General features: G+C 50.7%; 1 protein-coding gene across 1 annotated transcript; it reads right to left on the bottom strand.

Moving 5' to 3' along the window:
• Window positions 1-1,189: 1,189 nt before the first annotated feature.
• SF3A1 (splicing factor 3a subunit 1) lies at window positions 1,190-19,950 on the bottom strand. Its single transcript, XM_057746210.1, has 16 exons — window positions 19,759-19,950; window positions 16,993-17,114; window positions 12,837-13,044; window positions 11,419-11,676; window positions 9,277-9,351; window positions 8,409-8,559; window positions 7,887-8,080; window positions 6,788-6,905; window positions 6,340-6,525; window positions 5,499-5,620; window positions 5,150-5,395; window positions 4,374-4,581; window positions 3,717-3,871; window positions 2,604-2,705; window positions 2,420-2,491; window positions 1,190-1,700 (listed from the first exon to the last, which is right to left on the bottom strand). Exons 1-16 carry the CDS (start codon window positions 19,819-19,821, stop codon window positions 1,599-1,601), a joined length of 2,382 nt encoding a protein of 793 aa, XP_057602193.1. The 5' UTR covers window positions 19,822-19,950; the 3' UTR covers window positions 1,190-1,598.
• Between the last annotated feature and the right edge of the window lie 3,373 nt (window positions 19,951-23,323).

Genomic DNA, 23,323 nt, shown 5'->3' with positions numbered 1-23,323 from the left:
CACATAACTGGCATTGCAGAAGGGCCACTTGAGCCCTAGGTCTAGACTTGGAAGCTCTGAGCTTGGTGAGGGGGTGGAGGGGATGGTGACTAGAATACTGTGACCCTGGGAGTAGCCTCACACCTCTGGGCCTGGGAGATGAGTTCATAGGATGAAATGAAGGACTGCAAAGAAAAGGCACTGGGAGCTCTCAGGGGATAAACACAGAAGATCTTCAGAATGAAATCAACTTTAGGTTTGAAACCAGGAAATGGTTATCAACAGGCTCTCACCTTCCTCCCTGTGAATACCCACCTACAGCAGCACCTCCCTCCCTGTGACAGCACAACTCCAAAAATAACAGCCTGTATCTGGCCCTTACCAGGAGGCAAGGACTATGACAAGTGTTTTGCACACATTCTTTTTATCTTCTTACTGTGTGACTATGGGCATGTGATTCAGCCTCTCTGTGCTTCAGTTTACTCAAGTGTAAAAACAGGAACAAGCAACACCCACACCAGGATTACATGAGTTAGGGAATTCCCTGGTAGCCTAGTGGTTAGGATTCCAGGCTTTCACTGCTGTGGCCTGGGTTCAATCCCTGGTCAGGGAACTGAGATCCTACAAGCTGCACAGCACAGAAAAAAGAAAAAAAAAAAAAAAATTACATGAGTTAAAACTGATAAAGTGATTAAAACAATAAGTAGTTGATTAAATTTTACAAAGTTTTTAAAATAGTTCACAGCCTTGGCACAATGAAGTATTTTTAAAATAAATACATTTTTTAAGAAAACCTCATCATATACTTGTGCTCACTCAAGATAAGCCACCTGCTTGTCCAAGGTCACTGATCAGGTGATGAGTGGTCCTTGGCCAGCAGAAAACTGCCACCCTCTAGTCTCATCTGCATGCTGCCCAATGACCCAGGAACTGCATCCCAACTGTCTGTGTTCTTCTGTGGTCCTGGCATGTTGAAGGCATTCTGTATTAGTCTGTTATACATATGGGGCTATGCCTTTGGAGGATCCATGTGTTTCAAAAAGGCAATAAAAACATATCTAAGAAAGAGTCATAGAAGACTTGCTGGCACCAAGAATTTAGTTAAAATCCCAGCATTCCTCGGAGCAGAAGAGGAGCCACAAGGCACTGTGCCATGCTCCCAGGTCTGGACAGGGCACAGGTGGCCAGGAGACAAGTCTCATGACACTGATTTCACGAGAAGGGTCAAAGGTTTATTAGCCCACGGCAAGATACAAAATGATTAATGATAACAGCCACATTCTATCAGCCAAGCACCACTGGGCCCTGTGATAATACCCTACAGGACATCCCCCGTTTCACATGCCCTAATGGGCTGCCTGAAGAAATGAATCCCCTCAAATCAAGACCCAAACACAAAGGGATTCCAGGGGCCACAGGGGAGGAGAGTGCCTGAGAAAGCCCTCTGGGATCAATGTGGGGAGGGAGTGGGGGGAAGGCAACTGTAGGACAATTTGCATTTCCAAACTTAGTAAGAGGGAAACAAATGTGCAAGGCAAGGTCTCCTGGGTCTGGGACAGGGTAGGGGACAGAAGAGGCAAAATGGCAGTGGCTGGGACCTGCCAGCAGGTTTCTCTCTTCTACTTCTTCCTCCCGCCTCTCTCCTTGAGCGCCAAGTGGATGACAGCACCATTGGCCATGTTGTAGTAAGCCAGCGAGTTGGAATCCTTGATGAAAATGCCCTAGAAAACAGAAGGAGTGCCTCAGCCCGGCGCAATCTGGCCTTGAGCTCAGTGAGCAGCCTCACAACTCCCAACACTCTGAACTTAGCAAACACAGGGGCTTGAAGGCAGGCAGGGTGGGAAAGGGAGTGGCGCAGGATGGGAGTAACGGGCTCTGGTTCCTCCCAGAACGCTTTGCTTTTTGTTCCTTCCCACCGAGCCATGCTCCTTCCGTTTGTCAACACCCCAAAAATCTGGCCTTGACCAACCCCATGGAATTCTGACCTCAAATCATAAGACCTTTAGAGGTCAACTAGTCCAACAGCCTCATTTTACAGAGGAGGAAACTGAGGACCCGGAGTGGGGATTTGTCAAAGTCCAAAGGGGGAGAACACAGCAGTCCTTTGTGGCCTAGCAGGCACCAAGGTGAGCTGCACCATCACCTCTGTGTCCAAGCACTAAGCCAGGCTACCTGAGACCACACTGACTGCGATGGCTCTACCACTGGGACAGAAACCTACTAGAGCACTCCCAAGTCGTGTCCCCAGATGTCACTGAGGCATTCGAACCCCACACATGACTGTGCTGTGACCCCGCCAGAGGCTCACCCGGTCAGACTAACCTGCCCTGGCACTCCCTGCCAGCATCATCACTGCCAGGACGGACTCAAATGGCCATACCCACAGAGATTTAGCTTCTGGGACAACAGAGGGGGCAAGGACTGCAGACACCCAACTCACCTCATACTGCAGCTTCTGTTTCCCTGCTGGCATGCCCGTGGCCTCATGAATCTTCACCTTGATGACAGAGACCTATGGGATGGAGGAGAGGTCAGTCACCTCTCACTAAAGTCAGCTGGAGGAAGCTTCCCCCTGACTCTTTGGTTCCCCTGCACCTGATGCCAGTTGGGGCAGGAACTCATACCTGGTCTGTGAGCGGGAGGGTGAAGACCAGCACCTGTCCGTTTAGTTTCCATTCCGTTTTATCCTGCATGTTGGGCACTTGGACTTTGATGGACACCGGACCCTGCAAAACAGAAGGTGGCCATGACCGGGGGGCCCTGAGTCAATCAGGAACTATGCTCTCCTATTCCTGGGCCAGTCGAGACAATGTCACCTGTCCATCTGGGCTCCTGGACTCCGGCCTGATTCGCTACTGACACCACTTGCGACATGGAACAAATCATTCTCCCTTTTTAAGGATTGGTTTCTCTTCTTTAGAATGATCCCTACCTTGCCTACTGGTGAGGCTGGAGCTAAAGAAGTGACATGAAAGTGCTCTGCAAGCCTCAAGAGGCACCACGGGGGAAAGAATATGAACTGCAAGGTCAGAAGACCTGGGTTTCCAACTCAGCTTCCCTGCTAACTAGGTCTCTCTGAGCCTCAACGCCATGCCTGTAAAGCGGTTGATCACAACTACTGAATGGTGATGTTGCGAGCATTCAACAGACAAGTGCCATAAAATGTGTGGCTCTACCCCAGCACTTGAACAGGTACTCACGAAATGGAAACTACCAGCAGAAAGGAAAAAGGAAAAAACAAAAAAGATTTGGTCAAATGCACTGCGGGAGTGGGGCTGGGGCTGTTTCTGCCTCCTCACTGGAGCCTAACAGCTTCCCCAGGCACCAGCAGTGCCAAGGTTCGCAGGCCTTATTTCTAGTACCCCAACCGGATCCCTACAACACACCATCTCCTAAGGTCTGGATTTGGAGGCAAAGGCCACAAAGAAATTACAAGCTGGGCCCAGGATTTCCTCCAGTGTCCAGAGCCCCTTTCATACCTGAGCAACTGGGTCTCCCGCTGGCCTCTACGACAGTTCACACCAGGGGGACCACTGACAGTTGTCTGCTCCTCCGATTGCTGACTACACATCTAGTGTGTGCTCAGAAGCCTCATGGGCTTCCAACAGCTGACCTAGGTCCCACAGGCCAAAACCACAGAAGCAGCACAGGGTAGGCCAGGGAGTGTGTGACTGGGGTGGGACTGGACCCCATATCTAGACACTCCAGGCTGTGGGCAGCACTCTGGGATCACATACCTTGTTTCTGCGTAGAAACTCCTCCTCGGGCATGAGGCTGTCCTCAGTCTTCAGTTTCTTGGAGGCAGGTTCATCTTCCATGGGAGGCGGGGGATGGACAGGCGGCATAGGGGCTGGAGCTGGGACGGGTGCCACAGGCGGTGCAGGCACAAAAGCTACAAGGACAGCAGTTAGCAGTCATGTGAGTGGGAGGAAGGGGCCCAGGACTCAGGGCGGGTGAGAGGGGAGATGGCAAAGGTTTCCCATTTCTCCCAGTCAGAGGTGTGAAGGATCACCCCCTGCTGAGTCTGGCAGCTAGTTAAGTTCTGTGGCAGGGAGACTGCCAGATAGCATAGCAGGAAACTGAAGGAGGGGCAGGACTGATGGATGGAGCAGGGGGCAGCCAACAGCGAGCATCGGCAGGCCTCTGTGCCTGTCCAGGCCTGAGCTCTCCAGGTGCAGAGACCCCAGCTCTGCTGTATCAGCCTATCTCCCCCAGGAGCCACAAGCCCCCGACTCCCAGCTCAGGGATCTCTCACGTGGTGAACTCAAGGCTCTCCTCTGGGCTGGACCCCCCCAGCTGTGAACAGCTGGTGCTACCATCAACTACTGCTCTGCTCAGGGCTTGGCCAGTAGTCCTGACCCAGTGGCCGGGAAAATGACACGAGAGACACTGACCTGTTGGCACAATCATGGGTGGAGGGCGGGGTGCCATGATAGGGGGGGCTGAGGGAGGCATGGGCACCACGTTGATCCTGGGCGCATGGATGATTGGCGGCATGGGGGCGATCACTGAGCCCGGGGGCAGTCTGACCACTGATGCCATTGGGGGCCGGGGCATGACAGGTACCGCAGACACAACCGTGGTTCGGACAGGAGGTGGCATCTGTGGGGGAGAAGGGACCCACAGGTCACAGGGAGTCAAGGCTGCACTCTAACGGCACACACAGCTGGCAACTGGCTACCTGCAGCCTTTGAGGACAGGGCTGGATAGCTTCGACTCAGCCCCCTGGGGCTGAGAGTGCAGCCTCACACTGGGCTCTGACAGGAACCAGGCTGAGAGAAGCCCAAGGCACACTCTTTCCACTTGAGACTCAACCAGTTGCTCGTGGCAAACACTGAGAGAGCTGCTAAAGAGAACTGACCTCGACTTAGCCCCCTGGAGTCAGGCCAGCAGTCCTCCAAGACCCATTAAGCCCTCCAGCCCTCCAGCCCTCCCTGACCCAAGCCTGCTTCTCACATGTGCCACTCGCCTCCCTCCCTGTTCCAATCCTCCCACACAGATGCAAGATCAGGCTGGAGGCTCCCACTTCTAATTAAAGGGTTCTTTTTCTCTCAACTTGACCCACTCAGCACTTGGGCCTGCTGTGAGGCAGCTGCCCTTCTCAGCCAGTAGGGTCTAATCCCAAGAACCCAGCTCTCAAAGATCAGTCACAGGGTGGCTGCTGGCTAACCGCGGGTGGCCGGGGCACCGAGGTGATGGGTGGGGCCGAGCTGGGGATGTTGGTGGCTGAAGACGGAGGTGGTGGCTGCTGGGGGATTTCATTGGGCTTGCTGGGGCCAATCTTCTCTTTGGTATCATCTTCTGGAACCAAGCCCTTAGCCTTGTGGATGGCCTCAATCTGCTCTTGGAGGGTGATATTGGCTTGGGCAGCCTGCTGGGTCCGGGCCATGCTTCCAGAGTGGCCATCCCAGGTCACCTGCGTGGGAAAGCAAAACCACAGCTTGTCAGGGCTCCTGGAATTGAGCCCAAGGATGAGAGTCTGACGGCAGGGAAGGCACTAAGATTCAGCTGAGCTGCACCTTTTCCTCTGGTTTCTGGATCTCCTCCTCGCCTATCTTCTTACCAATGGCCGTTTCTTCTACACCAAAGATGTCAGTACGCCGCTCAGCCAGCTGTTTCAAGCTGCTCTCAATATCCAGACCTGGATACAGTCACAGAATGGAGGCAGGAGACAGAAAGAGAAACTAAACCAGGTGCCCTTCTGACAACACAGCAGCTCTACTGGTGCAGGGTGGAGGCTGTTCTCATGGGACAAGGCTGTCTGTGGGTCCCAGTGTAGCCCATCTATCCTCTGAGCCTGGGGAAGGCTGCCCAACGAGCACTAAGCCTGTCACCCAGGGCGTGTCCAACCCCTAGACTTACAAAAGGCAACGGAGAGGACAGGGTCACAAGAGTCGCGTGTGGACTAAATGTTAGGACTGAAAGCCTGGTCTCCTGCCTGTGGGACAATTTCCTCCCTCCCTATCGTGCTGCTTCTCAACACACAGTCAAGGGACCAATGTGTCTCACTTCCAGGTGCTCAGCATAGTCCAGCCAGCAGAGCCTTGGTTCTAGGACAGCCCCGAGGGTGAGCACCCCTCCCCACTGCAGCCAGACCTTGCTCTAGGATGTCAGTGGGCACATGCCATCCACATCAGGCGTCTGCCTTTGCAGGAATCCTATGGAGAGCTCTTCTAGAAAATGGGCAGTTCTTTCATAGCTTCATAGGCTGCAACTATCCTCAAAAGCTTTTGGGGACCTTAATGGTTACCTTCTATGTTTGATGAAAGCATAAAGTTGATTAGAGACCCCCATGGGCCAAAGGGAGTTAGGGTTGAGGCAAAGAAGGGGTGTGGACAGAGCGGGGGAACCCCCCCTCACCTGGTGCGTACACCTCATCATCGCTCTGCTTCTCACGGATGGAGCGGTCTCGCTGCTCTAGCCAACGGGGATCAAGAAGCCCGATGCGCATGTGTTCCTGCATTTTGCTGGCAGGGATCTTCTCCCCAGTGATGGGGGACACAAGGTATTCATCTGGAGCGGGGGCTGGAGGCAGGGGCTTGGAAGCTAAAAGGCAAGAGATGCTTCAGTGAGAACACTGGGTGGCAGCCTGGGTTAAGAGGGTGCTGTTTCATTCATGCACCATCCATTCAGTGCCACGCTGTACCCAGCACTGTGCACTGCGCCAGGGCACCAGAGACAACTAAGTCCCATTCCCCATCGTGAGGCCTATGACAGAGAGCCTATCAATGCCTTTATGACAAGCCACCTCAAGCCCTCCTAGAAACGGACAGTCTGAGGCACACGAGGGCAGGAAAGCAGAACCTACCTTTTGGGTCATAGTCCTTCCTGACAATGACCTGGTCTGGAGTTGGGGGCAGAGGAGGCGGCATGGGTGTCTCTGGAGGTGGGGGCACTTTCTGCCCTTCTTCTTCATCATCTGAACCCTGAAAAGCAAAGCAATGGCAGGACTCAGAGAGGGACCAAGAAGCCACTGCCTGCAGCTGAGCCCTGGCAGCTCTCAGGGTGGCAAGGAGCCTAGTCCTCTGCCAGGCAGCATCCATGTGCTAAGTCTCCCAGGGCAGCCGAGGCCAGCCGGCAGCTGGCCAAGCTGCTTCCTCACAGCATGAATGGGAGTGTTGGGGACCGTGGTGCTAACACTCCACCCAAGCGTTTCCAGCAGCTGGCACAAGGCAGTCCCAGGAGGCCAAGGGCACTTAACGTACTGGGGAGGGGTGTGGGGGGCAAGTCAGAGTTCAATGGTAGCTGCTCAAGGAGCAATGCTGGGAGGGAGAGAAAAAGTCAATTCCCACAGACACATGGGCCTTTCTTCTCAGGCTGCACACAAATTCTTTCCAAGTGGAGGAAAGCAGTTTGGCTCTGGAGACTACGCCTGCTTGGAGGGCCTGGCCTGAGATGGGCAGAGGCAGCCAAAAGAAAGCACAAGCTACACTTAGAAAAGCTCTGCAGGGACTCCCCTGGGAGTCCAGTGGTTAGGACTCTGAGCTTTCACTGCAGGGGGCAGGGTTCGATCCCTGGTCAGGGAACTAAGATTCTGTGTGCTGCACAGTAAGGCCAAAGAAAAAGCTCTGGAAACCACTGATCATTTGGGCCTAAGCTCAAAAGCATCAAAGTACATGGTATAGAGGGTTCCCTAACTGAAAGCCAGCCTGAGGGCGGTAGCAAGCAGGGACCCTGGACAAAGGAAGAAGGTCACAGAACAGGGCCAGCACAGCTTTCAGATCCTTGCCTGTGAATGAATCTTTGTTGCCTGATCTGGAAAGAGGCTCTGTGTTGCCTGGGCTTGGGCAGCTGCTCAGCCAGGACACTGTCTTCAGGACCCATGCCTCCTTTCAAGGTTCATGAGAAAGCTGGGCCTCTTACTCTGGAGGACAGCACCCTCATCTCCTTGGGCTTCAGGAGCATACCTCATCCATGTCTTGCACTTGGGTGTCCTGGTCCAGCTGGGATGGAGGCTCCTCTGCCTTCTCCTGTTTCTCGTCCTCCTCATCAGACTCGACCTCCATCTCGACTTCCTCACTCTCCCCAAACTTCTCGTAGCGCTCCTGAATGAGGATTCGGGCCCCCAGCTCCTCCGGGGTGGTGGGGGGAGGGAAGTTCCCTGGTAGAGGGTGAGCCAAAGTCAAAGGGAGGGCTCCACAGACACTCTTTATCATATCAAAGGCCCATCTACCTGCCCCCTCCACACTGTCAGCTCTCTGAGGGCTGGGGTTGATTTCTCTCCTATCTCCAGAGGCCCACCCAGGGTCTGGCACAATAATATTTGCTGAATTGGGTTTACTGGGGCAATGTGGTAGAACTGAAGTCTTCTTGAAGCAGAAAAGAAACGGATACCGATAGAACCCTCTGAGGGATTCTGCTGCTCCTTGGGGACAGCTGGACGACATCTCCCAGGATGGCTCCAAGCCCTACCTTCCTCATAGACCTACCTTGCTCATTGGGTTGGAAGTCCACTGTTTCCACCACCACAAAATCATGCCAGTCAATCTGAGCATAGGCTACCCGCTCTTTCTCCTTCTCCTCCTCTTCCTTCTTCCTCTCACGTTCCTGAAACTTGGCCCACTCCACTCGGTAACAGACCTGAATAAATGGGAAACAGCATGGTGCTGAGCGGAATCAGGGCCTGCTCCCGAGGAGGCTATCATCTCCAGGGCCTTCACCAAAGCCAGCGTCTCCTTCCAGACAGGAGGCTGCTGTGCCCATAAGGGGAACCTCCTGGGGTAGACTATATGGTATTTGTATCTGGTTTCAGCCAGGTACAGAGTTTGAACGGGGTGAAAATCTGAAATGCCACAGAGACCTTCTGTCTGGGCCCCAAGGGTAGCTGTTTATTATAATCTCAAAGTTTCTGCTTGAGTTGGCGAGTGGCTAGCAAACTCCCTCCCAGGAAGTCTGCGTGACAACCAAGTGCCCACAAAAGCAGCAGCAGTTTGAGAGCCTGCAAAACAGAAGCCTTCAAGCAGCCACCCAGAACAGCCAGCACCAATATGCCTTCTCTCCTTGACTCTGAAAACGTGGGACTTCAAAAGGCAGTTGTCACCAGAGAACCCGTTCAAAAGCTGGCTTCTATCAAGAGAAGAAAAGAGGAGACTAAGTGAAGCAGAGAGCAGAGCAGAAAGTTGGGGAGCAGAGAATCCAGGTCTTTTTGGTCTTTGTAGCCTCAAGACCTTCCTTCCCACCACCACTGTGCCTGGAGCATAACAAGGTACTGATGCGGAGACTATTTCCAAACACACAACAGAACCCACGCAATGTAACTTGCACCATCAGTAACTAGTTATAAGAAATTCAGTTTACCTGGTCCAAAACTTCCCGGGGGTTCTCTGCCTCTTTCTTGAGCTTGGTAAATAAGCCTTTGGGTGGAATCAGTATCTGAAACACAGGGGAGTTAAAGCAACTGTCAGTGCAGCAAAACACGGGATAGAGAAGTGGCCTTCCTAGGCCTGCAGTAAGGCACAGGGGAAAGCAGAGCATGGGATTCTGGGACCCAATCTCAGCTCCACTTGGCTGTGCAACTTTGGGCAAGTTACTTGACCTCTGCAACTGGGTTTCCTTCTACAAAATGGTGACACCATCACTTAAAGTCGGCACCATCAACTTAAAGGGTTGCAAGGGTTAGCAGGAAAATATGCAAAACCACCACCAAATCACTGAGCACACACACAGTCAGCATGCGATGACTTCCCTCAAGGGGCGATCTGCCCTTTACCCTTCTGCACATGCCACCAGCCCCCTGATGACTTTATTGAAGACTGCAGCCCACCGGCTCCACCTCCCTAGACCGCTATCCCCTGCTTTCTCTTTGGCATTTTCTCCACAGTGTTTATCACCATCTGACATACACTGATGCAGCACTTGTTTGTTGCTCCCTCGCTAGACCAGTCTCCACAAAGACCTGGATTTCTCTGTCTTTGGTTCATTGCTGCATATCCAGCACCTAGAACTGTGTCTGACTCTCAAAGATACTTGCTGAGAGAACGAATGCTGGCTTTGTTTAAAACAGCCGGTCTTTCCGATTGCCCCAACAGCATCCACTCTCACTGGCAAAGCCACTCAGCCCCACTCTATCCTTCCTATCCCTCTTCCCTAGGAATCGATCTGCTCCTAGAGTTCCCAGGCCCAGAGACACACCAGCGCCCTCAGATTAGAGTAATGAATGTCAGTACTCAAGTTCTAAGGGAGAAGGAATAGGAAAGTTAACAGAATAAAAAGGAATCTGGGGACCTTTCATCCTGGAAGCAGTCCACTGAGAGAAATTAACCCAGGGCTCACTTAAAATTGATACTGTGTAATTACAACCACCCTTGGGTCTTATGACTTGAATGACTGTTATTTTAGCTGCTCTCCTAGCTCCTGGACTTTATAAACACAAACATTTTTGTAATTCTTTCTAGTTACACACACAGAGTAAATGAAGTTACAGGAAATCATTACATAACCTTTCAAGTCAGATCTTTAACATGCTGCTCCTGGATACCAAAAACAGATGTGCAGACCACCGCACTAAAAAGAAAAGACAGCCTCCACTATGTGCATAGCAAAAAAAAACACGTGCCACAGGCAAATCTATACCAGTGTACTTTAATAGATTAGCGATCTGATTATTTTAAACATCAGTATTGACTTATCTGGATTCCTGATTGCAACAATGTAGCACAATAATTAAGATCTCAGGGTCTTGAATAAAAATGCCAGCTCTCAAGTCCCTGCTCTGCAACCCCCTCGATGTGCAACCCTGGCCAAGTTAACTTCTCTGTGCCTCAGTTTCCTCTTCTGTAAAATGAATATAATAACAGTGGCTACCTTATAGGTTATTAGGGATTAAATGCGAAAACATTGCATAACATAAGTATTCAACACTGGCTACACTTATTTATTTTAAATTGTTTCCCAATGCCTATTTAAATGATATTTCTAATTCAAGGTACTTTTCAGGGTGAAAAACAACACAGGTTTCACAGTCAAATGTTGGTTATATCTCAGTGCAGCTACTTGCTAGCTGGGAGCCCACAAGCAAGTACTTCTCTGAGCTTTCTGAAGTAGGGAGGAAAACACCTTACGGATTCTTGTGAGGATTAAATTAGGTAATAATAGGAGGCAATTATTAAGGGCTGCTTCTTCTCAGGCCCTATTGAAGCAACCAAAAATTTAAATGTACTTACAAGCAGCTAACACCACTTGCCCTTGTCACATAGCAGAGACTCACCTAAGGGGTTATCAATCGTGTGTTTCCTTTCTCGTTAGAAACAGCAGTCTATGTTGCATTTAATAGGAAAGCTGAATAGAAATTAAGATTTTATACTGAACTGGGATTTTTAGCATCTGCCTGGGGGCCCCACACAGGAGCGGGGTCCTTGCAGACAGTGAGTGGATAGAGTGCTGATGGTAAGATGCCTTCTTTCCCGGGCCCAGCACCCCGGCCCCACCCGTGCCAGGCACCTTGGTATACTGTTCCACCAGCTTCGTGAAGTAGTTGAAAAGACTGTGTTGTGGGCGAAGAAAGTCAAACTGGTAGTTGCGCTGCTCTTTCTGCATCAACTGGGTCAGAAACTGGCGCCCATTCCTGGCCACAAACTGAGCCGTCAGCTTCACGACATCCAGGTCAAAGGCTGAGATGGAGGGGGGGTCTGCGATGAACTCAAACTCAGGAGGGGGCTCTTTGGGCACGATGGTCTCTTGGATCACTTGGGCTTGAACCTAAGATACAAAGAGAAAGTGAGGCAAGAGGCATAGAGGTGGACTGGCTCCAGAGGGGGCAGGGAACACACCCCCGGCAGGTGGCACAGACCTCTCCACTTCTAATCACGCACACACCACTGGCACGTAGTGTGAGAGAATCCTAACTCACAAGGGCACTGATTTCTGGGCCAATTGTGGCCTCAACTCCCTGAATGACTTTTTGAGTGAGAACCGTGTCCCTATCTCTGCTGCTGCCCTGAAAATGAGGACCAAAACTGGGTGGCAGAAAATCCAACAGAACACAGTTCATGAAATCCCGCCCAAGGGGGACACAGGATGCAGTAAGCCCTACATGTGTGCAGAGGACCCCGCTGGACAGAAGACTTCCACATTTGTTACCTCATCTGGCTCCACACGAACCACGAGGTGGACAGAACAAGTACTGTAATTCTTTTTATAGATGAGGAAACTGAGGTCGCCTGAGGCCCTAGGAGTAGTAAATTGCAACACAAGGTCTCAGAACCTACTCCAACCTTTATTTCCCACTGTAAAATAAGGGGCAGCCTTTGCCACCATGGCTCAGGAGTGAAGCAAAGAGAAAGGACCAGCCCAGGACTACACAGGAGGCAAGATGTGTGGGCCCTTCCTGTTCTCACTGACAGCCCTAATCATCCCTAGTGCTAAGGGGGTATTAGGGCAGGCCAGACAGAGAGGCCCTGAGAAGGTGAGACACAGAAGAGGGATACACAAGAAAGGGTCCACTAGCCACACTGTGGCACTGCCCTCACACCATGGTCAAGGCAAAGAGTAGGGACTGAGAGCATGGACTTCAGGGTCCTGACTCTGTGGCCTTGGGTAAATTGTGCTTCCCTGAGCCTCAGATTCCTCATCTGAAAAATGGTCACTTTACTGGCCTCCTCATGCAGCCCCTGTGAGGCCCCAATGAGACAAGGCTCCCAAGGAACTGAGCAGAGCTTGACAGGCAGCATTCAGCAAACGCCAACTGTCAGCAACACTTCGCCATCTGAGCCTCAGTATCTGCCTTTGTGAAATGGGGATAAAAACCTCACGTTCCTCCCTGGTGGTTGTGAGGTTTGGACAGCAGAGTTCATTATCTTCCCCTCCCTGTCCTGGCCTCCCTCAGCCCCGGGGAAGCGAGGGGAGGGGCTGGCTCCAACCTTCTGAGGCAGCTGCTGCTGGGTGGCTTGCTGCTGCTGCTGCATGACCTTGGGGATGGCAGCCGAGGGTTCCTGAGCTTTCCCCTCCTTGAATTCGCTGACCTTGTGGCGGTAGTAGGCATGGTAAGGGTCATTGGGGTTCAGGAAGTTGAACTTGGGGTTGTTGATCTCGTTCTGTCGTATCCTAGCTTCAAATTCAGGTCCATTTCTAGAAAAAGGAAAAAAAAAGAAGCACTAATACCACAACCCTTGCAACTGCTTAGACCAGAACACCATCCATTCAAGTTCCATTCTTGCCACCATCCATCACTCAAACTAGCCCATCCCTCAACACAGCAGAGATCCTCCTCGAGACTCCTGGCATCGGCGGCCAGTGCCCCCTGCCTCCTTAGGCCTGTGCAGGCCTCCTCTACCACAGCGTCTCCAGACCTCTGTTATTCCTGCAGCTCCTCTGCCAGTTTTGCCATTTCCAAAACCATCTGGACTATTGCTTTTTTCTTTTAATAAGATTTATTTACTTTAAAAAATGTACTTAAAAAGGAAGGCATGGGAATTCCCTGGCATCCAGTGATTAGGATTCCATGCTCTCACTGCTGAAGGCCTGGGTTCAATCTCTGGTTGGGGAACTAAAATTCCACAAGCCATGGTGCATCCGGGGCTGGGGTGGGTGGGGGATGGCATGTATTACTACTTCAAATAAAAATCATTCTGGCCTTACGAACAAAAGGCAGTCATAAAATTCAATACAATGAAAACAAAGTAACATGGTTAAAGTTTAGCATGAAGTTCGCTGAGACTGAGGCCAGTTCTCTTAAAAAGCAGGATGACTGAGTGCTGGGGAGGTGTTAAAAGATATGCTAAATATGCTAACACCAAACTGAGACTTTGTCCTTTGGGTAACAGGAAGGACGGAAAAAAATATGAAAATGTAGACAATGGGATTTAATGCCTTGTCCAAGTACTGGCTAAAATCACCTCATTTCCCACTAGGTGAGGCTCATATAAGAAACACTACTCTCCAAGGACCTGGATCCGAGCTGCTGCATAAGGCACATTCAGGTGACAGGGTGGCGGTGAGAACGGCAGGGAGATCCCCATCTCTCTCTGTATCTGCAACAGTTTCCCACATACACCCTATGTCCCCAATTTGTATACTTTTAAACCCTCAGAATGAAAAATGTCCCTCGTGATGTGTAGAGAACCCTGATCTTTTTTTTTTTGAGTCCCAAAAGTAACAGTTCAAGGTGTCACACATCCACAACACCTATATCAGTCAGGAAGTGCGCTAACCTTAAAGACACAAGATACGGACACTTTCAAGTTCTGGGTTCACTACTGACTCATCAAGTTTAACAACTTCTCTTTGATTCGATTTCCCATGTGTAAAATATGGCAAAAACCATCTTCTCTCTCTACTTTGAAGTACTGAGAAAATTAGTTAATGAGATGCCAAGGTCTTTTTGAATCATACAATGGCCTGCAAACACCAGGAGCTGTTACTCCTATGAAGGTTAGAAGGGGCTGTCCTATAAACATGAGAGATGCTCTGGGAATTAGATGTCCTCCGACCAGAGCCCTGCACTCAGAAGTGCCCCAAACACAACAAGGGACAGCTCCAGAGGCTGGTGGCAGTAAGGTCATTCCACTCTCTTCAGACTTTCACACCCTGGCCCTGTCAACTGAAAAGAGGGCAGGAGACAGGGTGCAGGTGACACTGTACCGCAGTTTAGCCACCACAACAGTGGTCATCAGCATCCCGCTAGCTCCTCCGCAAGTTCTGGTCACACTCTGCAGCGTTACCAACACCATGAGGTCTGAAAGTGACAGTGCATTAGTCCAGCTAAAACTCCATGCTTGAGGAAGAAGCATTCTTCCCCCTACCTTAAACAATGCAAACCACACAAGAAGGAGGGTAAATGCGCACTTAAATACAACTAAACTAGGCCACCATACAAAGGGCTGCCAGAAAAATGGGCTCTGGTTGTCTCCTCTACCACCGCCTCCTAAGCCATAACCTCACCGCATCTGGGAACAATCTGAAATATAAAACGAGAAGGCAGGAATGTTCATTCCAAGCTAGTCTGTTGCTTTAAATTAGCTTAATGTTAATTTTAGAATTATATTCTCTAACACACGGAATAGATTTCAGCAGAAAAAGACATGATTTTGACTCAACCTAGCTGGTGGGACTTTTTAAGTGTAATTTCCAATTCAGTTTCTTGACAGGAAAAAGTGGGGAAGGGAATACCAAACATAGAGAGAAAAAACTCCTTTTGGAGAACCACACTGGGTTGGTGATTTTTACTCCACGCTCAAGAAATCAATACATGTGAACCCAACAGACATAAAGCTGAGGGTCCTGCATGTTTGCTTTAACCCAGAGTGAGATGCTGCTCTGTCCTTTCATTGCCAACGTAAACAAATGCAAGTCTGCAGATTTTATAAATGCTTACAAGGCAATCGTCGTAGTCAAAAATAGATCTAGAGATGTGAACATATAAATTTATTATTAAGGGAACCTGGACAGACTGTTATTTCTGTGGCTGGCACAAAATTATTGGAAAGCTAATTGGCAAAATGTTTAAGAAATCTTACTTAAAAATGCTCTTTCAGCCAGTAATGTGCCACGAATTTCTCTTAGGAAAACAATCTAAAACGGAAAGAAAATGCTCAGAGACTTCCTCATAGCTTCATTTGCCAAAGTGAAATGTTGGAAACAACTTCAAAGGAAAATACAGAGGAGTCGGCCAAGTCAAGGAAGGCCCATCACCTCAACATGGTGCATCCTCTCCAGAGAGGACCATGCAGCATCAGACCATGGAGCAACACAAGAAAATGCTTACAACACAGTGCAAATGGGAAAAGCAGGATGTGAAAGTATCTCTACTAGTATTACAAGAATCTAAAAAAGGATGCCAAAGGCCAGAAGGAAACAGGAAAAAGTGAAAACAGCTGGTAGAAACTATTTTGGTAGCGAGATTGTGGTGATTCTTCCTCTAATACCCTTTTCCTATTTATTGTTTTAAAAATGTCAGAGGAAGAGGGGAAGAATGAGCGTTGCTATGAGATATTAAACTTATAAACACAACACCTGCTGCCCTAAATCCGACATGGCCTGATAATGTTCAAACAAGCACAGAGCTGTTTTAACCCAATATCCAGGTTCATCAAAGCCTTCGAAATATGAAAGGTTCATCTGCATGGAGCCTGACACAGAGTAACCTCTTTCTATGTTTCGTTTTATAAGGAGGTTGAGAAAGGAAGGACCCATCTATTAAATGATGTATTGTGATAGGGATGCTGCCTCAGGGTTAAGGTGTGATCCCTGAAGAGCATATGCTCTGAGGGTGGCAGTCTGCTCAAGGCTAGCTACTGCTTCCATGCAAGGAGCCGTCCAATTCATCAAGAGAAGCCAGAAATCCAGATTTACCGTGCAATCTCATTTTTAAATGGTGACAACTAATTCAAAAGTTTAAAAAAGTATATACTCTTGAGAATGAACAAAAGATCTGCAGGCTAGATATGGCCTGCTGGCTGCCAAAGGAATACTTGAAATGCCCTAAACTAGGGGATGGTTGACCTTTGGAGTCAAGTGGCCATCAAGAAGACTCCATCTGAGGAAGTGTGGGTATGTATAACAGGCAGGGACAAGAGGAAACCAAGCTGATTTCCATGCCATCTGAGGTAACAGCTACATGATGTACCTGAACTGCACTCAGTCCCCTCACTCCTGCCTCACAACAACTCTGAGGTGGCACTTTATTTCATTTTGCAGATGGGTCAAAGGACTGCAGTCACCGCACAATGAGAATGCTCAACTCCCTTTTCTGTCTTCCTCGGGCCAGCAGCTCAGACACAGACACACATTATCCATGACAAAGCAGCTTTCCAGGCATTTCCTCAGGCCCGGTTTGGAAGCACAGTTTCTTGGTGACTCTGGAGCTGGGTGTGCCTTGTAGTCTGCCACTGCCATACCATGTCAGATGCCAGTCCTGCCCACTGCCTACCTCACACCACGCTGTGGTTTTAGATGCGCTGACAGGCCCAAGCTGACAATACCACTCTAAAAATCCAGGTGTTTACCCTTGTGCAAATTCAGGAGCTCTTGGTACTAAAATCCACTTGTGACCCACACGAGCAGGAGCAGCTGTGTTACCTGGCCACGAAGCTGGCAGTCTTGTCGACGATATTCCTGACCTCTGGAGGAGGATAAATAATACCCACCACTGGCTTGGAAGGGGTAGAATCCTCCTTTGAAGATGCTTCTTCTTCTGTGGGCTGCGAAAACAGGAAAAGAAAGGTCTTAAGGTTCCTGGCCTGGTGCCGGATGCCAATCATTAAACTCTCCTAGGAAATTACTGACAATACAGAAGGCTTCCCTTGAGTCAGGAACCTCTGCTCCAGAAAGGCTGTTCTCTCAACTGCTCTGTGCTTGCATGGGACTCTCCCAGGGAACCAAGGAAAAGAGCAGCCTCCCTGGCTCCCCCCAGCTAGACCATCTCTGTGATGCTGGGAATCTGCATTTTTACCAAGTGTCCATGTGATTCAGATGCAGGGGGAAAATCTGACCACATTCTGAGAAACCATGTTCCAGAATCCAGAAGGCTATGTTTGTATCCCCACACCCTTGGAAATGCCTGATGTGGGATATTTAACAACTGCTGAATAAAGAAAAGGGAAACTCCTCACTGGCCACTTCACCTTGAATGCCCTTTCCCTCTGCATCCATTCCATACTCTAAACCACCACTCGATGTTCAAATGTTTTGTGAAACTCCACTGGAATATTCAACATTAACTGCCCCATAAGTTCCAATATTCTTTCCTCATCAGCTTCTTCCTCCTAGTAAATAAAGGGTCAAGTCTCTCAATTTAGAAAAACAAAGTTTCTCCCCTGCCCTCATATTCCTTTCTGCTACTGCCTTCTCCCCGCCTTCCTCTGGTAGCTAAACAGCCTGAGTTCTCTCAGTCTTGTCGTTTCCACTTCCTCGCCTCCCATTTGATCCCCATTTGATCCCCATTCACGTCAAGTGCTCTTGCCAAACTCCAAAGTGGCGGCCTACAGCCAACTACACTGGTTATCTGGCCGGGTGACCAGTGACCACTCCTTCACAAAACTCAACCCCCAAGCCCCATTCTCACCTGTCTTTCCCTCTTTCTCACCATTCCGTCGAAGTTTCCCTCCTGACTCCTGTCTCACCTCCTGCCCTATAGTGTTAGGGTCCCCACAGTCCTGTTCCTGGTTACCTTCACAGTATCCACACTGTCCTCGGTCAGGCACTTACAAAACGTCCTCCACTTCCCCTAGCACCTCTAGGCTGAACCATCCTGCTCACATCAACATCCCACATCACTCTTACGTGCCACAGAGCCTTAGATCCAGCAGTCCCGGGCACTTTCATCTCTAACCGCTTTCCTCATGAATGGCCAACCATGCCTCCAGCCATCCAGGGCAGAAACGTGGGTCTCTTCTTCCTTCCTCAGCCTCCACATTCAAAGAGTAGATTCCATATACTTTTCTAAGCACTTTAAGCTTATTAAATCTTTAACCCTTACAGAGCCCTATGAGGTTAAGTACTCATTATTACTTTGTTATTTTACAAATGACAGACTGAGGAATGGAGACCTTAACTGGCCCAATGGCAGAACCAGGATTCCAAAGCATCACTTTAGAGGGAGAGCCACTCAGCCCTTTTGTGATCTGAGCTTGCCCATCCACTCTGTCCCATGCCCCAGCCACAACCTAGGCCAGGCTCTCAAAATCTTTTGAATAACATGACCAACCTGTCCTCCTAGCAATTCTCCACATCACTGTCTACCTGAATTTCTGAAACACAAATGTGTCACTATCTGGCTTACATCCCTTCCTTTTCTCCCAACAGCCTGCTAGGAAAAGTTCAAATCCCCAGAAATACATTTCTTAACCACCACTCTCCCAACCCTATGTTCTAACCCTATTTACCCTTGACCAGAGGAGAGGCACCTTGGTATCTTTGCACTTATCTGGTATTACCTTGGTTATTTTTTCCCGCAGATACTAGAAAAATGCCAGGGATACATAGGTACTTGCAGTGGTCAGCATACAGGATGTGCTCAATAAATGCTTGCTAAATGAATACAGAATGGTATTACCCTTCCCAATCACCTATCCGGTGAACTACTGATTCATCCTTCCAAATACAATGTGCGTTTCACTTCAGCTAATCTCCCCTCTACCCCATCAAGGCAATGTTGATAAGAACTCCTGTCTGTGTACTTGATACTTCTATCACACTGCAGTTATATCTTTTTAAAGGCTGGCTGAAACTGTTTCATTTACGGTGACCGAGGCAACAAACATTTACTGAGTATTCACTTATATCTTTCCCCCCCCTAGTCTGTGAGCTCCCTAAATAAAGCAGGAGCTGCGCTTCATTCATTCGGGTAACGTCGGAGTCTGGCACGGTGTCTGGCTTAGAGTAAGCACCACGAAGATGCTGATAACTAACATTCAAAGACGCACCGTGCGGGCTGGGAAATTAGAGACTCCTGGGCAAAGGCTGGGGGCCGGTGGGCCCAATCACCAGAGAACACCGGTGGCTGCGCTGGATCAGTGCTTCGCAAACTTTAATGAAACACCCTGGGATCTTGTTAAAATGCAAATTCTGATTTAGACGGTCTAGGGTGCAAACTCAGCATCTCTAATACACTCCCAAGTGATGCTGCTGGTGGTCCGCGGACCACGCTTTGAGAACCACTGTTTTAACACGCCTGTTGCACCACCAGAAGGCAGGCGGGAAGCGCGCTGCCTCCTGGGACCTGGGAGTCCCTCCAAGCCCCCTTAAATGGCCTCTTCTCCCTGCACGAGCGAGGGGCGCCCGCGCCCGCGGGGAGGGCCCAGGCCTAGGCTCGAGCTGCCGGTCGAGGTGCGGGGGTCGCGGTACCTGTTTGGGCTCGGTGGCCGCCGGCGGCGGCGGGGGCACCGCCTGCACGGGTCCGGCCGGCATGACTGCGACGCTCAGGGCTGCCAGTCCGCCTCGGTGAAGGTAAGCGGTGCGGCGTCAAAGCGGCTCCCCAGAACCAACGGTACGACAAGCTCGCAAGATGGCGGCGGCCGAGCGCGTCGTCGCCGAGGGGGCGAGGCTGACGCACGTCCGGGCCCGCCCCTTCTCCGTGACGTAAATTCCCGCCCCTGCCCTGCGAGAGACGCCGTTGCCATGGCAGCGGTCGGGGCGCCAGGCTAGCTTTCTGCCCTGCATCCCAGGAGCCGCAGGCGCGCCTGGGGGTGCAATTCCAGGAGCCGACCAGACACAGAGGCTGAGGCTGCGACGCCGGAGACAGGTGAGACGTTTTACATCTCCCGCCGATGCCCTCGCACGCACCCCACGGCCCGGGCCCCCCTCTCCTTTACTCCACCAGATGAATCCCCTCTCCCTCCGACCCCCGCCTTCCAAGGCCCCCCGTTCTCTCCCGTTGGCCAACCACTTTGGCCAATGCCCCGCCTGCCTGTTCTCCAGCCTCCTCTTTTGCTTCGGGCCCACCTCCTCCAGATCCCCTTCCCAAGTCTCAATCCCTAATTCCCACTGGTCCCTTTTCCCGCGGGCTTGCCTTTTCCAGGTTCCACCCCTGCCTGCCACAGTCCCGCCCTCAAACCGCTTCGACCAATTCAAATCAAGGCTTCTTCTTTAGGCTCCACCCCTCACGCCCTCGGGTTGGTCCCTGCGGACCACGTCTCAGCCCGGCAGCTCACCTCGAACCGTGCCCTTTTGGTTTACCCTCCAGAGATCCTATCCTCCCTTTCCCCTCTCCTCTCTCTCCCAACTCCTGAGTGTGGCTGGCTCTGAACCTTTGCCTGCAGTTCAATTTCTTCACCTGTGAAATGGGGGTGGGGTGATAGGAAAAGATGCCCTCCCTTGTTATTATGAATGTTGAATTATAATGATAGGATTTATTGAACATGTACCATGAGCCAAATACTGCATGCACTCCATCGTTTATGTCTTATAGCAACTTACTGACAAGTGAGGACAGTGAGGGTCACATCCTCAGTTCATATGGTGGCCTGGGAATCCAAACCCAGGCCACTCCTACTCCTCTGCTAGTGCAGCTACTTACTCCCTTGTCTTCGCTGGATTCCTTCAGTGTCCGCAGGGATCCAGTCAATTAGCAATCCTGAGTCAGAGACTGACACTACCATATAGATGGTTTTGGAGTTTCCAAAGTGTTTCCATGGGTGCATTGGCCAGGAGGTAGGCGTAATCTTTACCTAAGGAGTAGGGTCCCAGGGCTGAAGAGCGGGAAGGGATTCGAATGTTGAACAAGAGTGGAGGAGAGGCTGCTTCACTTCTCTGATAGTTAAAAGTCCACCTTGGGCTGAGGGACCTGAGGAGAGGCAAAGTTACCCGCTGCTCCCATCTCAGGGTAGCGGTGGCTCAATTAGTGCCATCACTTGTGTGATCTCAGGAACAGTGCAGGGCTGGCAGCTTCAGGCTGAGGGTTCTACTCAAGACCCAGGAGTTCCAGGAAGGAAACCCAGAATGTTCGGTTGGTTTTTCTGTTAGTCTCTGCCTCATTCTTTGGGGATATAACACCTCAGGGGTGGCAAATATCTCATGAGAGGCCATCACTGGGGCAGCATACGTGTGTGGGATATGGACCTCTGTGTGCGTGTGTATGGGTGGAACTGCAGAGCTAACACACCCATGACTTGCCCCCTGCAGAGACCCTCAGACATAGATGGTGAGTCCTGGCGACAGGACTCAGTGTGCCCTGCCCTGTCCCTATTCTTGACACAGTGCCCAGCATATAGTAGGTACTCAGTCACCATCTGCTTAATGAACACAGGATCTGACCCCCTACCCCTGCACTGTCCAATCAGGAGCCACCAGCCCCAGTGGTGCTGTATATAAAAATGGTGGCTGGTCCAAATTGGAATGTGCTGTAAGTGTCAAATAGACATTGGATTTTGGGACTTAATGCAAAAAAAGACAATATTTTTATATTGATTTCACATTGAAGAGATATTTTGGGTATATTACATTAAATAATATGTTCTTAAAATTACCTCTTTTTACTTTTTTTAATATGGCGAGTATAATATTTTAAACCCCATATGTGGCTTGCATTATATTTCTTTTGTACAGTGCTGCTCTAGAAGTAGCATGGCCTGAAGACAGAGTAGAGATGTTGGACTCAAGAATCCCAGCTCCCTGAGTGATCTTGGGCTAGCCCCCTAACTTCCCAAAGCCTCAGTTTCCTCATGTGTCTAAAGGAGGTGGATTTGGGGATTTCCCTAGCCATCCACTGTTAGAACTCTATGCTTCCAATGCAGGGGGCAAGGGTTCAATCCCTGGTCAGGGAACTAAGATCCCACATGCCATATGGTACAGCCAAAGATAAAAAATTAAAAAAATAAAGTAGGTGGATTTGAGAAGTGGCTGACAAGCAGATCCTGTAGTCAGAGCCAGCAGTGCTCAGGCTCAAGGCTGGCAACTGCACCTACCTTTTTCCTCACCCCATCCTCCAGCCTGGAACACCCCCCCTTCTGCCAGGACAGCCTCCTCCCTGCCTACCCGCCCCCCCCAAGAAGCCCTCCCCTCCCTGAGTGCGCACTCCCTCACTCTCCCTTCATCTATTCCCAGGGACTGAAGAACTGGACACAGGAAGCCAGGCTCCTGGCTGAGCCTCTGACCCTGAGCCCCAGAGCCCACAGGTAAGCCCGAGAGCTGGGCACACTCAGACGTCCAGCTCCACAGACAGGCATCTGTGCAGAGGTGAGGACAGGGCCCAGTCCTCTGGGAGGCTGGAGAGGCTGGCCTGCTCTCAGGAACCACCCTGGGGGCCTCTGGGTTTCCCTGCACCTGTGGGCATAGGCAGGCCCTCAGGTCCCGGCCCAGGTGGCCAGGTCATACTGCAGTGAACTCAAAAACAGGCCACATGCTCACAGGGAGACGGATTCCCACCTGCAAATAATGACTCAAACAATGATTCCGTGCCAGTGTGGTGTGTGCTGGGAGGGAAACGCACAGGCTGCTCTGAGAATGTGTAACAGGGCACCTCACTGGCCTGGGGACCTGAGGGAGGCACCTTATCTAGACAACATGTGGGGAGGTGGTGCGTTCTGAGGGGGATGAGATGCCAAGGTGCGAGGGGATGCTGGGCAGAGGGGAGAGGGCGAACCCTCGGGGAGGCTGGGGCAGTGGTCTGGGCAGTTGGCGGCTGTGGAGCCGTGTTGATGGACAGAGGCGGTAGGTTCTCAGTGTGGGCGGGACTTGGGGTTGGCAGCACTGGGTGCCTGGGCGTGGGGATAAAGGAAAGGGACTGGAGGAAATGCCCAGGTGCTTTCAGTGGGGATGCCATTTTCTGCAATGAAGGAGGTTGGGAGATAGAAACAGGTCGGAGAAAGAGAGTTTTCCCAGCCAGGCCTGGACGTCCTGGGGGCCAAAGAGGCTATGGCCTAAATCCTGCCTAAGCAGCCCCTGTTGCAGGGTGGGCCTCTGGTGCAAGGAA

The sequence above is a fragment of the Hippopotamus amphibius genome, chromosome 8 (assembly GCF_030028045.1).
Source record: "Hippopotamus amphibius kiboko isolate mHipAmp2 chromosome 8, mHipAmp2.hap2, whole genome shotgun sequence".
NCBI classification, from domain to species: domain Eukaryota; kingdom Metazoa; phylum Chordata; class Mammalia; order Artiodactyla; family Hippopotamidae; genus Hippopotamus; species Hippopotamus amphibius.
Note: the sequence above shows the minus strand (reverse complement) of the source record. Positions and strands in the feature narration are given on the sequence as shown.

Excerpts from the sequence above, each read along its gene's own strand:
- SF3A1 (XM_057746210.1), bottom strand. The coding sequence starts at position 19,821 with ATGCCGGCCGGACCCGTGCAGGCGGTGCCCCCGCCGCCGCCGGCGGCC. Across the intron at positions 8,560-9,276 it reads CCCGGGAAGTTTTGGACCAG|GTCTGTTACCGAGTGGAGTG; the intron begins GTAAACTGAATT and ends CCATTTATTCAG. Across the intron at positions 8,081-8,408 it reads CTTCCAACCCAATGAGCAAG|GGAACTTCCCTCCCCCCACC; the intron begins GTAGGTCTATGA and ends ACCCTCTACCAG.